The 14,842-nt window shown below is 47.7% G+C and overlaps 1 protein-coding gene across 1 annotated transcript in view; it reads left to right on the top strand.

Annotated features, from left to right (window-relative positions):
• The window catches only part of LOC115122820 (1-phosphatidylinositol 4,5-bisphosphate phosphodiesterase eta-2-like), a 126,629-nt gene that overhangs the window by 93,104 nt on the left and 18,683 nt on the right, over window positions 1-14,842 (top strand). Inside the window, exons 21-22 of the mRNA XM_065021102.1 lie at window positions 239-385; window positions 1,595-1,674. Coding sequence (XP_064877174.1) covers window positions 239-385; window positions 1,595-1,674 — 227 coding nt within the window. The remainder of the gene's footprint in view (window positions 1-238; window positions 386-1,594; window positions 1,675-14,842) is intronic.

The raw sequence follows: 14,842 nt of genomic DNA, 5'->3' as shown, positions 1-14,842 counted from the left end.
CTTTCTCTCCCACTCTTTCTTTCCCTCTCGCTTTCTCTCTTTCTCTCTCTGTCCTACTCTTTCTTTCCTACTCTTTCTCTTTCCCTCTCTCTTTCCCTCTCTCCTACTCTTTCCCTCTCTCCTACTCTTTCACTCTCCCTCCTACTCTTTCTCTCTTTTTTTTGCCCATCTCAATCGGTCTTTCTCTCTGTCTCTTTTTCTCTTCCTCGCTCACCTGTCCTCCCTCTCTCCTCTCCAGGCTTTAACCCCATGTGGGAGGAGACGCTGGTGTTCACGCTGCACATGCCCGAGCTGGCGCTGGTACGTTTCCTGGTGTGGGACCATGACCCGATCGGCCAGGACTTCATTGGCCAGCGCACCATCGCCTTCAACAGCATGATACCAGGTGTCTACCTACATCCTCCTTCAATCCAGCACACCCCCAACCACTACTGTTCTGTTGTCGGACACTCAACTGGCCTGTTAGTATAGGGCAGGGATCATCCTACTAGATCTGTTAGTATAGGGCAGGGATCATCCTACTAGATCTGTTAGTGTAGGGCAGGGATCATCCTACTAGATCTGTTAGTGTAGGGCAGGGATCATCCTACTAGATCTGTTAGTATAGGGCAGGGATCATCCTACTAGATCTGTTAGTATAGGGCAGGGATCATCCTACTAGATCTGTTAGTATAGGGCAGGGATCATCCTACTGGATCTGTTAGTATATGGCAGGGATCATCCTACTGGATCTGTTAGTATAGGGCAGGGATCATCCTACTCGATCTGTTAGTATAGGGCAGGGATCATCCTACTAGATCTGTTAGTGTAGGGCAGGGATCATCCTACTAGATCTGTTAGTGTAGGGCAGGGATCATCCTACTAGATCTGTTAGTATAGGGCAGGGATCATCCTACTGGATCTGTTAGTATAGGGCAGGGATCATCCTACTAGATCTGTTAGTATAGGGCAGGGATCATCCTACTAGATCTGTTAGTATAGGGCAGGGATCATCCTACTAGATCTGTTAGTATAGGGCAGGGATCATCCTACTAGATCTGTTAGTATAGGGAAGCGATCATCCTACTGGATTCAGCTGCGGACCGGGTTTTGTTTCTTGAGCGGCTGATCAGGGGACTGGAACATAATTACATATCATTTGTAGACTGCAAATTCACCACAAGAAGCCCAAACAGATATAATATTTGACTGAAACATAATAATTTCAAACCTTGCTTACATGCAATATATCTTTCTATTACACGTGGGGATACTTTAGAACAGTTTAAGGGTAACCCTGGTATAGGCTGTGTGTGTTAGTATGTGTATATAGCTGTTAGCAGTTTGTGTACTATGTTTTGTACTGGGAACAGTTCAGTATATGTGTGTTAGTTTATACTGTAGTTGTTAGTAGTGTTATGTTGTGAACTGGGAACAGTTTATGATTGTTGTGCTATTTGAAAACTTTTGAGGCCTTTTCTGATTTTAGTAGTGCTTCATGGTTGTTTCATTGATCTTCTAACAGAGAGTCCAGAGATATGAAACATTGTTCTGTTTGTTTCCATGTCGCTGGGCTCATTGTCATATTTTATGTGTGTGCTTTTTTTAAATGTAGGTTATCGCCACGTGTATTTGGAAGGTATGGAGGCGGCCTCCATCTTTGTTCATGTGTCTGTACATGACATCACTGGTAAGGTAGGTAGTAAGGGAAGTGACAATGGAATTTCACCCACAAGGCCTTTTTGTTTTGTATGCAAGCGTTTGTCCTTTTAATTGTACCACTTTTTAATTGTGCGTCTCTCAATCATTTTACATTGGACTTCTATAAATATAAATTAAATAAAAAAGTTCTGCTCCAAGGTACTTTTTAACACAATATAGTTCAGATAGAATTGAAGTGAGTTTTCCTCCTAGTCATCAACAGATGGTGGTTATTGAAAGGAAAAAAATCTCCATTGTTATACAGATGAAGGATTGTTATGCCAAAGCTGGAAAATAAATATAATCATTGAAAAAGCCATTCAATTAGGAGCTCTCGTTAATTGCCCCGGTTGCAGCTCAATGGAGAATAATTAATCAGAGGTGCCTAATTAACTAATGAAGTGTCCTTAGCAGTAGCCAACCACGGCCCAGACAGCCCAGCTGTGTCATCTGCGTGTTACAGTTGAGTGGCAGCTGCTGCAGCCACCTCCGTTCTGACAATTAGCACGTTTAAATGGAGACAGATATAGATTACAGTCGCCTCAATAGTGATTATATTTTCTTCAAGCCAGATGCTACTCTCCCTATAGACAGGCAGTGATATGAACTTGTGTATATGATATAGGATTTTTAGATTACTGACTCAAGTCGCTCTAAATTTATGTACAGCCGACTTTGGATAAATATAATGTTGTTGGACTGTCGTAACATCTTGCATTGAACCAGAAAAGTTAATTGAATAGGTATTGGAAAACTGTAGGCATATTCTACTACAGTTTGCACTTATCCAAAGTGTTCTTACCGGGAGTCAATCAATGCACTTTGAATCAAATGAAACAATTGACTACTAGAGAACTGAACCCATTTCAATAGTCTGACTATCTACTAGAGAACTGAAACCATATTCTATAGTCTCTCTACTAGAGAACTGAAACCATATTCTATAGTCTCTCTACTAGAGAACTGAAACCATATTCTATAGTCTCTCTACTAGAGAACTGAAACCATATTCTATAGTCTCTCTATTAGAGAACTGAAACCATATTCTATAGTCTCTCTATTAGAGAACTGAAACCATATTCTATAGTCTCTCTACTAGAGAACTGAAACCATATTCTATAGTCTCTCTACTAGAGAACTGAACCCTTCTTTGCATAGACTATCTACTAGAGAACTGAAACCACCTTTCCATAGACTAACTACTAGAGAACTAAAACCATCTTGCAATAGTCTATCTAAACTCAGCAAAAAAAGAAATGTCCTCTCAATGTCAACTGCGTTTATTTTCAGCAAATGTGTAAATATTTGTATGAAAATAAGATTCAACAACAGACATAAACTGAACGAGTTCCACAGACATGTGACTAACAGACATGGAACAAAAGGATGGGGGGGTCAAAAGTAACAGTCAGTCCCTGGTGTGGCCACCAGCTGCATTAATCACTGCAGTGCATCTCCTCCTCATGGACTGCACCAGATTTGCCAGTTCTTGCTGTGAGATGTTACCCCAGTCTTCCACCAAGGCACCTGCAAGTTCCCTGACATTTCTGGGGGGGAACGGCCCTAGCCCTCACCCTCCGATCCAACAGGTCCCAGACGTGCTATGGGATTGAGATCCGGGCTCTTCGCTGGCCATGGCAGAACACTGACATTCCTGTCTTGCAGGAGGCAAGTGGCAATGTCATGCTGGAGGGTCATGTCAGGATGAGCCTGTAGGAAGGGTGCCACATGAGGGAGGAGGATGTCTTCCCTGTAACACACAGCGTTGTCATGCTAGAGGGTCATGTCAGGATGAGCCTGCAGGAAGGGTGCCACATGAGGGAGGAGGATGTCTTCCCTGTAACACACAGCGTTGTCATGCTAGAGGGTCATGTCAGGATGAGCCTGCAGGAAGGGTGCCACATGAGGGAGGAGGATGTCTTCCCTGTAACGCACAGCGTTGTCATGCTAGAGGGTCATGTCAGGATGAGCCTGCAGGAAGGGTGCCACATGAGGGAGGAGGATGTCTTCCCTGTAACACACAGCGTTGTCATGCTAGAGGGTCTTGTCAGGATGAGCCTGCAGGAAGGGTGCCACATGAGGGAGGAGGATGTCTTCCCTGTAACACACAGCGTTGTCATGCTAGAGGGTCATGTCAGGATGAGCCTGCAGGAAGGGTGCCACATGAGGGAGGAGGATGTCTTCCCTGTAACACACAGCGTTGTCATGCTAGAGGGTCATGTCAGGATGAGCCTGCAGGAAGGGTGCCACATGAGGGAGGAGGATGTCTTCCCTGTAACACACAGCGTTGTCATGCTAGAGGGTCATGTCAGGATGAGCCTGCAGGAAGGGTGCCACATGAGGGAGGAGGATGTCTTCCTGTAACACACAGCGTTATCATGCTAGAGGGTCATGTCAGGATGAGCCTGCAGGAAGGGTGCCACATGAGGGAGGAGGATGTCTTCCCTGTAACACACAGCGTTGTCATGCTAGAGGGTCATGTCAGGATGAGCCTGCAGGAAGGGTGCCACATGAGGGAGGAGGATGTCTTCCCTGTAACACACAGCGTTGTCATGCTAGAGGGTCATGTCAGGATGAGCCTGCAGGAAGGGTGCCACATGAGGGAGGAGGATGTCTTCCCTGTAACACACAGCGTTGTCATGCTAGAGGGTCATGTCAGGATGAGCCTGCAGGAAGGGTGCCACATGAGGGAGGAGGATCAAATCAAATCAAATCAAATTTTATTTGTCACATACACATGGTTAGCAGATGTTAATGCGAGTGTAGCGAAATGCTTGTGCTTCTAGTTCCGACAATGCAGTGATAACCAACAAGTAATCTAACTAACAATTCCAAAACTACTGTCTTATACACAGTGTAAGGGGATAAGGAATATGTACATAAGGATATATGAATGAGTGATGGTACAGAGCAGCATACAGTAGATGGTATCGAGTACAGTATATACATATGAGATGAGTATATAGACAAAGTAAACAAAGTGGCATAGTTAAAGTGGCTAGTGACATAAGAATGCAGTCGATGATCTAGAGTACAGTATATACATATGCATATGAGATGAATAGTGTAGGGTAAGTAACATTATATAAGGTAGCATTGTTTAAAGTGGCTAGTGATATATTTACATCATTTCCCATCAATTCCCATTATTAAAGTGGCTGGAGTTGGGTCAGTGTCAATGACAGTGTGTTGGCAGCAGCCACTCAATGTTAGTGATTGCTGTTTAACAGTCTGATGGCCTTGAGATAGAAGCTGTTTTTCAGTCTCTCGGTCCCAGCTTTGATGCACCTGTACTGACCTCGCCTTCTGGATGATAGCGGGGTGAACAGGCAGTGGTTTGGGTGGTTGATGTCCTTGATGATCTTTATGGCCTTCCTGTAACATCGGGTGGTGTAGGTGTCCTGGAGGGCAGGTAGTTTGCCCCCGGTGATGCGTTGTGCAGACCTCACTACCCTCTGGAGAGCCTTACGGTTGAGGGCGGAGCAGTTGCCGTACCAGGCGGTGATACAGCCCGCCAGGATGCTCTCGATTGTGCATCTGTAGAAGTTTGTGAGTGCTTTTGGTGACAAGCCGAATTTCTTCAGCCTCCTGAGGTTGAAGAGGCGCTGCTGCGCCTTCTTCACGACGCTGTCAGTGTGAGTGGACCAATTCAGTTTGTCTGTGATGTGTATGCCGAGGAACTTAAAACTTGCTACCCTCTCCACTACTGATCCATCGATGTGGATAGGGGGGTGTTCCCTCTGCTGTTTCCTGAAGTCCACAATCATCTCCTTAGTTTTGTTGATGTTGAGTGTGAGGTTATTTTCCTGACACCACACTCCGAGGGCCCTCACCTCCTCCCTGTAGGCCGTCTCGTCGTTGTTGGTAATCAAGCCTACCACTGTTGTGTCGTCCGCAAACTTGATGATTGAGTTGGAGGCGTGCATGGCCACGCAGTCGTGGGTGAACAGGGAGTACAGGAGAGGGCTCAGAACGCACCCTTGTGGGGCCCCCGTGTTGAGGATCAGCGGGGAGGAGATGTTGTTGCCTACCCTCACCACCTGTGGGCGGCCCGTCGGGTGGTGAGGGTAGGCAACAACATCTCCTCCCCGCTGATCCTCAACACGGGGGCCCCACAAGGGTGCGTTCTGAGCCCTCTCCTGTACTCCCTGTTGTCTTCCCTGTAACGCACAGCATTTAGATTGCCTGCAATTTTTTTATTTTGAATTTTTTACCTTTATTTAACTATGCAAGTCGGTTAAGAACAAATTCTTATTTTCAATGACAGCCTAGGAACAGTGGTTTAACTGCCTGTTCAGGGGCAGAACGACAGATTTGTACCTTGTCAGCTCGGGGGTTTGAACTTGCAACCTTCCGGTTACTAGTCCAACGCTCTAACCACTAGGCTAGGCCTGCAATGACAACAAGCTCAGTCCGATGATGCTGTGACACCCCAGCAAAGACCGTGACAGACCCTCCACCTCCAAATCCATCCCGCTCCAGAGTACAGGCCTCGGTGTTAGGCTCATTCCTTCAATGATAAATGCGAATCCGATCATCACCCCTGGTGAGACAAAACCGCGACTCGTCTGTAAAGAGCACTTTTTGCCAGTCCTGTCTGGTCCAACGATGGTGGGTTTGTGCCCATAGGCGATGTTGTTGCCGGTGATGTCTGGTGAGGACCTGCCTTACAACAGGACTACAAGCCCTCAGTCCAGCCTCTCTCTGCCTATTGAGGACAGTCTGAGCACTGATGGAGGGATTGTGCGTTGCTGGTGTAACTCGGGCAGGTGTTGCTGCCATCCTGTACCTGTCCCGCAGGTGTGATGTTCGGATGTACCGATCCTGTGCAGGTGTTGTTACACATGGTCTGCCACTGCGAGGACAATCAGCTGTCCGTCCTGTCTCCCTGTAGCGTTGTCTTAGGCGTCTCACAGTACGGACATTGCAATTTATTGCCCTGGCCACATCTGCAGTCCTCATGCCTCCTTGCAGCATGCCTGATGCATGTTCATGCAGATGAGCAGAGACCCTGGGCATCTTGCTTTTGGTGTTTTTCAGAGTCCGTAGAAAGGCCTTTTGTGTCCTAAGTTTTCATAACTGACTTTAATTGCCTACTGTCACTAAGCTGTGTCTTAATTAACAACCGTTCCACAGGTGCATGTTCATGAATTGTTTATGGTTCATTGTTTTTAAACCCTTTGTCAAGTTATTTGGATTTTTACGAATTATCTTTGAAGGACAGGGTCGTTTCTTTTTTTGCTGAGTTTACTAGAGAACTTAAACCATCTTCGATAGTCTGACTATCTACTAGAGAACTTGTCATTCTTCTTTTATTTCTATACTGCATTCTCTTGTCTCTGTCATTGACACATACTGTAATGACCACACTGTTGTTCATTTCTATTCCTGTTTCCAGATCTCTTTGTCTGCTTTGACTGTTTGTGCATCTATTTGCTGTACTCTCCCTCACTTCCCGCTTTCTCGTCTCACTCTCCCTTCTCTCTCTAATTCTCTCATTCTGCCTTCTCTCTCATTTCACACTCCTTTCTCTCTCTAATTCTCTAATACTGCCTTCTCTCTCGTCTCACTCTCCCTTCTCTCTCTAATTCTCTCATTCTGCCTTCTCTCTCTAATTCTCTCATTCTGCCTTCTCTCTCGTCTCTCTCTCTCGTCTCACTCTCCCTTCTCTCTCTAATTCTCTCACTCTCCCTTCTCTCTCTAATTCTCTCATTCTGCCTTCTCTCTCTAATTCTCTCATTCTGCCTTCTCTCTCTAATTCTCTCATTCTGCCTTCTCTCTCTAATTCTCTCATTCTGCCTTCTCTCTCATCTCACTCTCCCTTCTCTCTCATCTCACTCTCCCTTCTCTCTCATCTCACTCTCCCTTCTCTCTCATCTCACTCTCCCTTCTCTCTCTCATCTCACTCTCCCTTCTCTCTCTAATTCTCTCATTCTGCCTTCTCTCTCTAATTCTCTCATTCTGCCTTCTCTCTCTAATTCTCTCATTCTGCCTTCTCTCTCTAATTCTCTCATTCTGCCTTCTCTCTCGTCTCACTCTCCCTTCTCTCTCTAATTCTCTCATTCTGCCTTCTCTCTCTAATTCTCTCACTCTCCCTTCTCTCTCATCTCACTCTCCCTTCTCTCTCATCTCACTCTCCCATCTCTCTCTAATTCTCTCTCTGCCTTCTCTCTCTCATCTCACTCTCCCTTCTCTCTCTCGTCTCACTCTCCCTTCTCTCTCTCATCTCACTCTCCCTTCTCTCTCTAATTCTCTCATTCTGCCTTCTCTCTCTCATCTCACATTCTGCCTTCTCTCTCTCATCTCACATTCTGCCTTCTCACTATCCCTTCTCTCTCTCATCTCACTCTCCCTTCTCTCTCTAATTCTCTCATTCTGCCTTCTCTCTCTAATTCTCTCATTCTGCCTTCTCTCTCGTCTCACTCTCCCTTCTCTCTCTAATTCTCTCATTCTGCCTTCTCTCTCTAATTCTCTCATTCTGCCTTCTCTCTCTAATTCTCTCACTCTCCCTTCTCTCTCTAATTCTCTCATTCTGCCTTCTCTCTCTAATTCTCTCATTCTGCCTTCTCTCTCGTCTCACTCTCCCTTCTCTCTCTCTCGTCTCTCTAATTCTCTCATTCTGCCTTCTCTCTCTCATCTCACTCTCCCTTCTCTCTCTCATCTCACTCTCCCTTCTCTCTCTAATTCTCTCATTCTGCCTTCTCTCTCTAATTCTCTCATTCTGCCTTCTCTCTCGTCTCACTCTCCCTTCTCTCTCTAATTCTCTCATTCTGCCTTCTCTCTCTAATGCTCTCATTCTGCCTTCTCTCTCGTCTCACTCTCCCTTCTCTCTCTAATTCTCTCATTCTGCCTTCTCTCTCTAATTCTCTCATTCTGCCTTCTCTCTCTAATTCTCTCATTCTGCCTTCTCTCTCTAATTCTCTCATTCTGCCTTCTCTCTCATCTCACTCTCCCTTCTCTCTCATCTCACTCTCCCTTCTCTCTCATCTCACTCTCCCTTCTCTCTCATCTCACTCTCCCTTCTCTCTCATCTCACTCTCCCTTCTCTCTCATCTCACTCTCCTTCTCTCTCATCTCACTCTCCCTTCTCTCTAATTCTCTCATTCTGCCTTCTCTCTCTAATTCTCTCATTCTGCCTTCTCTCTCTAATTCTCTCATTCTGCCTTCTCTCTCTAATTCTCTCATTCTGCTTTCTCTCTCGTCTCACTCTCCCTTCTCTCTCTAATTCTCTCATTCTGCCTTCTCTCTCTAATTCTCTCATTCTGCCTTCTCTCTCTAATTCTCTCACTCTCCCTTCTCTCTCATCTCACTCTCCCTTCTCTCTCATCTCACTCTCCCATCTCTCTCTAATTCTCTCTCTGCCTTCTCTCTCTCATCTCACTCTCCCTTCTCTCTCTCGTCTCACTCTCCCTTCTCTCTCTCATCTCACTCTCCCTTCTCTCTCTAATTCTCTCATTCTGCCTTCTCTCTCTCATCTCACATTCTGCCTTCTCTCTCTCATCTCACATTCTGCCTTCTCACTATCCCTTCTCTCTCTCATCTCACTCTCCCTTCTCTCTCTAATTCTCTCATTCTGCCTTCTCTCTCTAATTCTCTCATTCTGCCTTCTCTCTCGTCTCACTCTCCCTTCTCTCTCTAATTCTCTCATTCTGCCTTCTCTCTCTCTCGTCTCTCTAATTCTCTCATTCTGCCTTCTCTCTCTCATCTCACTCTCCCTTCTCTCTCTCATCTCACTCTCCCTTCTCTCTCTAATTCTCTCATTCTGCCTTCTCTCTCTAATTCTCTCATTCTGCCTTCTCTCTCGTCTCACTCTCCCTTCTCTCTCTAATTCTCTCATTCTGCCTTCTCTCTCTAATGCTCTCATTCTGCCTTCTCTCTCGTCTCACTCTCCCTTCTCTCTCTAATTCTCTCATTCTGCCTTCTCTCTCTAATTCTCTCATTCTGCCTTCTCTCTCTAATTCTCTCATTCTGCCTTCTCTCTCTAATTCTCTCATTCTGCCTTCTCTCTCATCTCACTCTCCCTTCTCTCTCATCTCACTCTCCCTTCTCTCTCATCTCACTCTCCCTTCTCTCTCATCTCACTCTCCCTTCTCTCTCATCTCACTCTCCCTTCTCTCTCTAATTCTCTCATTCTGCCTTCTCTCTCTAATTCTCTCATTCTGCCTTCTCTCTCTAATTCTCTCATTCTGCCTTCTCTCTCTAATTCTCTCATTCTGCCTTCTCTCTCGTCTCACTCTCCCTTCTCTCTCTAATTCTCTCATTCTGCCTTCTCTCTCGTCTCTATCTCGTCTCACTCTCCCTTCTCTCTCTAATGCTCTCGTTCTGCCTTCTCTCTCGTCTCACTCTCCCTTCTCTCTCTAATTCTCTCATTCTGCCTTCTCTCTCATCTCTATCTCCCTTCTCTCTCTAATTCTCTCATTCTGCCTTCTCTCTCTAATTCTCTCATTCTGCCTTCTCTCTCGTCTCACTCTCCCTTCTCTCTCTAATTCTCTCATTCTGCCTTCTCTCTCTAATTCTCTCATTCTGCCTTCTCTCTCGTCTCACTCTCCCTTCTCTCTCTAATTCTCTCATTCTGCCTTCTCTCTCTAATTCTCTCACTCTGCCTTCTCTCTCATCTCACTCTCCCTTCTCTCTCATCTCACTCTCCCTTCTCTCTCATCTCACTCTCCCTTCTCTCTCATCTCACTCTCCCATCTCTCTCTAATTCTCTCTCTGCCTTCTCTCTCTCATCTCACTCTCCCTTCTCTCTCTCGTCTCACTCTCCCTTCTCTCTCTCATCTCACTCTCCCTTCTCTCTCTAATTCTCTCATTCTGCCTTCTCTCTCTCATCTCACATTCTGCCTTCTCTCTCTCATCTCACATTCTGCCTTCTCACTATCCCTTCTCTCTCTCATCTCACTCTCCCTTCTCTCTCTAATTCTCTCATTCTGCCTTCTCTCTCTAATTCTCTCATTCTGCCTTCTCTCTCGTCTCACTCTCCCTTCTCTCTCTAATTCTCTCATTCTGCCTTCTCTCTCTCGTCTCTCTAATTCTCTCATTCTGCCTTCTCTCTCTCATCTCACTCTCCTTTCTCTCTCTCATCTCACTCTCCTTCTCTCTCTAATTCTCTCATTCTGCCTTCTCTCTCTAATTCTCTCATTCTGCCTTCTCTCTCTAATTCTCTCATTCTGCCTTCTCTCTCGTCTCACTCTCCCTTCTCTCTCTAATTCTCTCATTCTGCCTTCTCTCTCTAATGCTCTCATTCTGCCTTCTCTCTCGTCTCACTCTCCCTTCTCTCTCTAATTCTCTCATTCTGCCTTCTCTCTCGTCTCTATCTCCCTTCTCTCTCTAATTATCTCATTCTGCCTTCTCTCTCTAATTCTCTCACTCTGCCTTCTCTCTCTAATTCTCTCACTCTGCCTTCTCTCTCTAATTCTCTCACTCTGCCTTCTCTCTCTAATTCTCTCACTCTCCCTTCTCTCTCTAATTCTCTCACTCTCCCTTCTCTCTCTAATTCTCTCTCTCCCTTCTCTCTCTCGTCTCACTCTCCCTTCTCTCTCTCGTCTCACTCTCCCTTCTCTCTCTCGTCTCACTCTCCCTTCTCTCTCTCGTCTCACTCTCCCCTCTCTCTCTCGTCTCACTCTCCCCTCTCTCTCTCGTCTCACTCTCCCCTCTCTCTCGTCTCACTCTCCCTCTCTCTCTCGTCTCACTCTCCCTCTCTCTCTCCTCACTCTCCTCTCTCTCTCTCGTCCTCACTCTCCCTCTCTCTCGTCTCACTCTCCCCTCTCTCTCTCGTCTCACTCTCCCCTCTCTCTCTCGTCTCACTCTCCCTCTCTCTCTCGTCTCACTCTCCTCTCTCTCTCTCGTCTCACTCTCCCTCTCTCTCGCCTCACTCTCCCTCTCTCTCTCTCGTCTCACTCTCCCCTCTCTCTCTCGTCTCACTCTCCCTCTCTCTCTCGTCTCACTCTCCCTCTCTCTCTCGTCTCACTCTCCCCTCTCTCTCGTCTCACTCTCCCCTCTCTCTCTCGTCTCACTCTCCCCTCTCTCTCTCGTCTCACTCTCCCCTCTCTCTCTCGTCTCACTCTCCCCTCTCTCTCTCGTCTCACTCTCCCCTCTCTCTCTCTCGTCTCACTCTCCCCTCTCTCTCTCGTCTCACTCTCCCCTCTCTCTCTCGTCTCACTCTCCCCTCTCTCTCTCGTCTCACTCTCCCTTCTCTCTCGTCTCACTCTCCCTTCTCTCTCGTCTCACTCTCCCTTCTCTCTCATCTCACTCTCCCTTCTCTCTCTAATTCTCACTCTCCCTTCTCTCTCTCGTCTCACTCTCCCTTCTCTCTCTCGTCTCACTCTGCCTTCTCTCTCTCATTCTCTCATTCTGCCTTCTCTCTCTCATCTCACTCTCCCTTCTCTCTCTCTCATCTCACTCTCCCTTCTCTCTCTAATTCTCTCATTCTGCCTTCTCTCTCGTCTCTATCTCGTCTCACTCTCCCTTCTCTCTCTAATGCTCTCATTCTGCCTTCTCTCTCGTCTCACTCTCCCTTCTCTCTCTAATTCTCTCATTCTGCCTTCTCTCTCGTCTCTATCTCGTCTCACTCTCCCTTCTCTCTCTAATGCTCTCACTCTGCCTTCTCTCTCTAATTCTCTCACTCTGCCTTCTCTCTCTAATTCTCTCACTCTCCCTTCTCTCTCATCTCACTCTCCCTTCTCTCTCTAATTCTCTCTCTCCCTTCCCTCTCTCGCTCTCGCTCTCTCTTCGCTCTCCCTTCCTTCTCCCTTCCCTCTCTCGCTCTCTTTTCCCTCTCTCGCTCTCTCTTCCTTCTCTCGCTCTCTCTCGCTCTCCCTTCCATCTCCCTTCGCTCGCTCGCTCTCTCTTCTTTCTCCCTTCCCTCTCTCGCTCTCTCTCGCTCTCTCTCGCTCTCTCTTCGCTCTCTCTTCGCTCTCTCGCTCTCTCTTCGCTCTCTCGCTCTCTCTTCGCTCTCTCACTCTCTCTTCCCTCTCTCTCTCGCCCTCTTTCTCTTTCTCTCGTTCTCTCCTTTCTGTGATTTCAGTTGAACCCTCTTTGTCCAAACGCTGCTTTTAGAGGCAGAAAATTGTTAGGAGTCCTGAAGGCGCCACTCTGAACCCAGGTGTAGTGAAATCCAGTCAGCACCCTGCATGTGCCACATGCCCCTTCCCTGCCACCCCAGTGATTTCGCCCATCTGCACCCACAAGGCAATAACGTCCGCCCGTTAGAGCTAACTCATGCCGAACATGAGTTGCGAACATGATTGTGACAGCTTGACTCGTCAGTATCCTCCATCGACCCAAAGTAGATCCAATGTCACCAACATGCGCCGGAGGGAGGGAGAGGTGGGGGAGAGAGAGGGACACAATACCCGGGGCTAGGGGTATTTTATCCATACTCAGGAGATTCCCAGCATGGAGCACTGCAGGGTTATACAGAATTAAGAGAGAAATACATGTGTTAACGTCGTAAAACATGAACTCTGTCAGACTTGCCCGGATCTTGCAGGAGGGCGCGGGGGGAGGGGGGAGGGCAGAGGGCGAGGGGGGAGTGGGGGGAGGGGGGGTACAAAACTGCGTGTTTGTGCTATTAGTCGGTTGGCATCAAAGGTACTGTAATGCCTTGGGCACTCAGTCTTGGTGTAATTCCACTTGGATCTACTTGATGATTGGGTTGGGTTGGGTTGCTGCACATCATGTGCTGAAAGGCAAAGCATTTTGAAATGAACAGACACAAATACACACACACCAGTCATCATGGTGGTCTCAGTGCAAAGAGTGTCACAGCAGGTAACCCAGTGTTGATTCGATTGGTGAATGTCAAATTATGAACTCTATCTGTACATGGTGACCTCCCCTCACTCTGTACATGGTGACCTCCCTCACTCTGTACATGGTGACCTCCCCTCACTCTGTACATGGTGACCTCCCCTCACTCTGTACATGGTGACCTCCCCTCACTCTGTACATGGTGACCCCCCCACATTGGACATGGTGACCTCCCCTCACTCTGTACATGGTGACCCTGCCCCCTCTGTTCATGGTGACCCTCCCCTCTCTGTACATGGTGACTCTCCCCTCTCTACATGGTGACCCCCCCTCTCTCTACATGGTGACTCTCCCCTCTCTACATGGTGACCCCCTCTCTACATGGTGACCCCCTCTCTCTACATGGTGACCCTGCCCCTCTATACATGGTGACCCCCTCTCTCTATATGGTGACCCTCCCTCTCTGTACATGGTGACCCTCCCTCTCTCTACATGGTGACCCCCTCTCTCTACATGGTGACCCCCTCTCTACATGGTGACCCACCCTCTCTGTACATGGTGACCCTCCCTCTCTGTACATGGTGACCCCCCTCTCTGTACATGGTGACTCTCCCTCTGTACATGGTGACCCTCCCCTCTCTGTACATGGTGATCCCCCCTCTCTGTACATGGTGACCCTCTCCCGCTCTCTGTACATGGTGACCCCCCTCACTCTGTACATGGTGACCCCCCACATTGGACATGGTGACCTCCCTCACTCTGTACATGGTGACCTCCCCTCACTCTGTACATGGTGACCTCCCCACTCTGTACATGGTAACCCCCCACATTGGACATGGTGACCTCCCCTCACTCTGTACATGGTGACCTCCCCTCACTCTGTACATGGTGACCTCCCTCACTCTGTACATGGTGACCTCCCTCACTCTGTACATGGTGACCTCCCTCACTCTGTACATGGTGACCTCCCTCACTCTGTACATGGTGACCCTGCCCCTCTGTACATGGTGACCCTCCCCTCTCTGTACATGGTGACCCCCACATTGTACATGGTGACCTCCCTCTCTGTACATGGTGACCCCCCCACATTGGACATGGTGACCTCCCCTCTCTGTACATGGTGACCTCCCCTCTCTGTACATGGTGACCTCCCCTCTCTGTACATGGTGACTCGCCCTCTCTGTACATGGTGACTCTCCCTCTCTGTACATGGTGACTCTCCCTCTCTGTACATGGTGACTCTCCCCTCTGTACATGGTGACCCCCTCTCTGTACATGGTGACCTCCCTCTCTGTACATGGTGACTCTCCCTCTCTGTACATGGTGACTCTCCCCTCACATTGTACATGGTGACCCTCCCCTCTATGTACATGGTGACCCTCCCCTCTCTGTACATGGTGACCTCCCCTCTCTG

This window comes from Oncorhynchus nerka, linkage group LG7 (genome assembly GCF_034236695.1).
Source record: "Oncorhynchus nerka isolate Pitt River linkage group LG7, Oner_Uvic_2.0, whole genome shotgun sequence".
Lineage (NCBI taxonomy): Eukaryota > Metazoa > Chordata > Actinopteri > Salmoniformes > Salmonidae > Oncorhynchus > Oncorhynchus nerka.
Note: the sequence above shows the minus strand (reverse complement) of the source record. Positions and strands in the feature narration are given on the sequence as shown.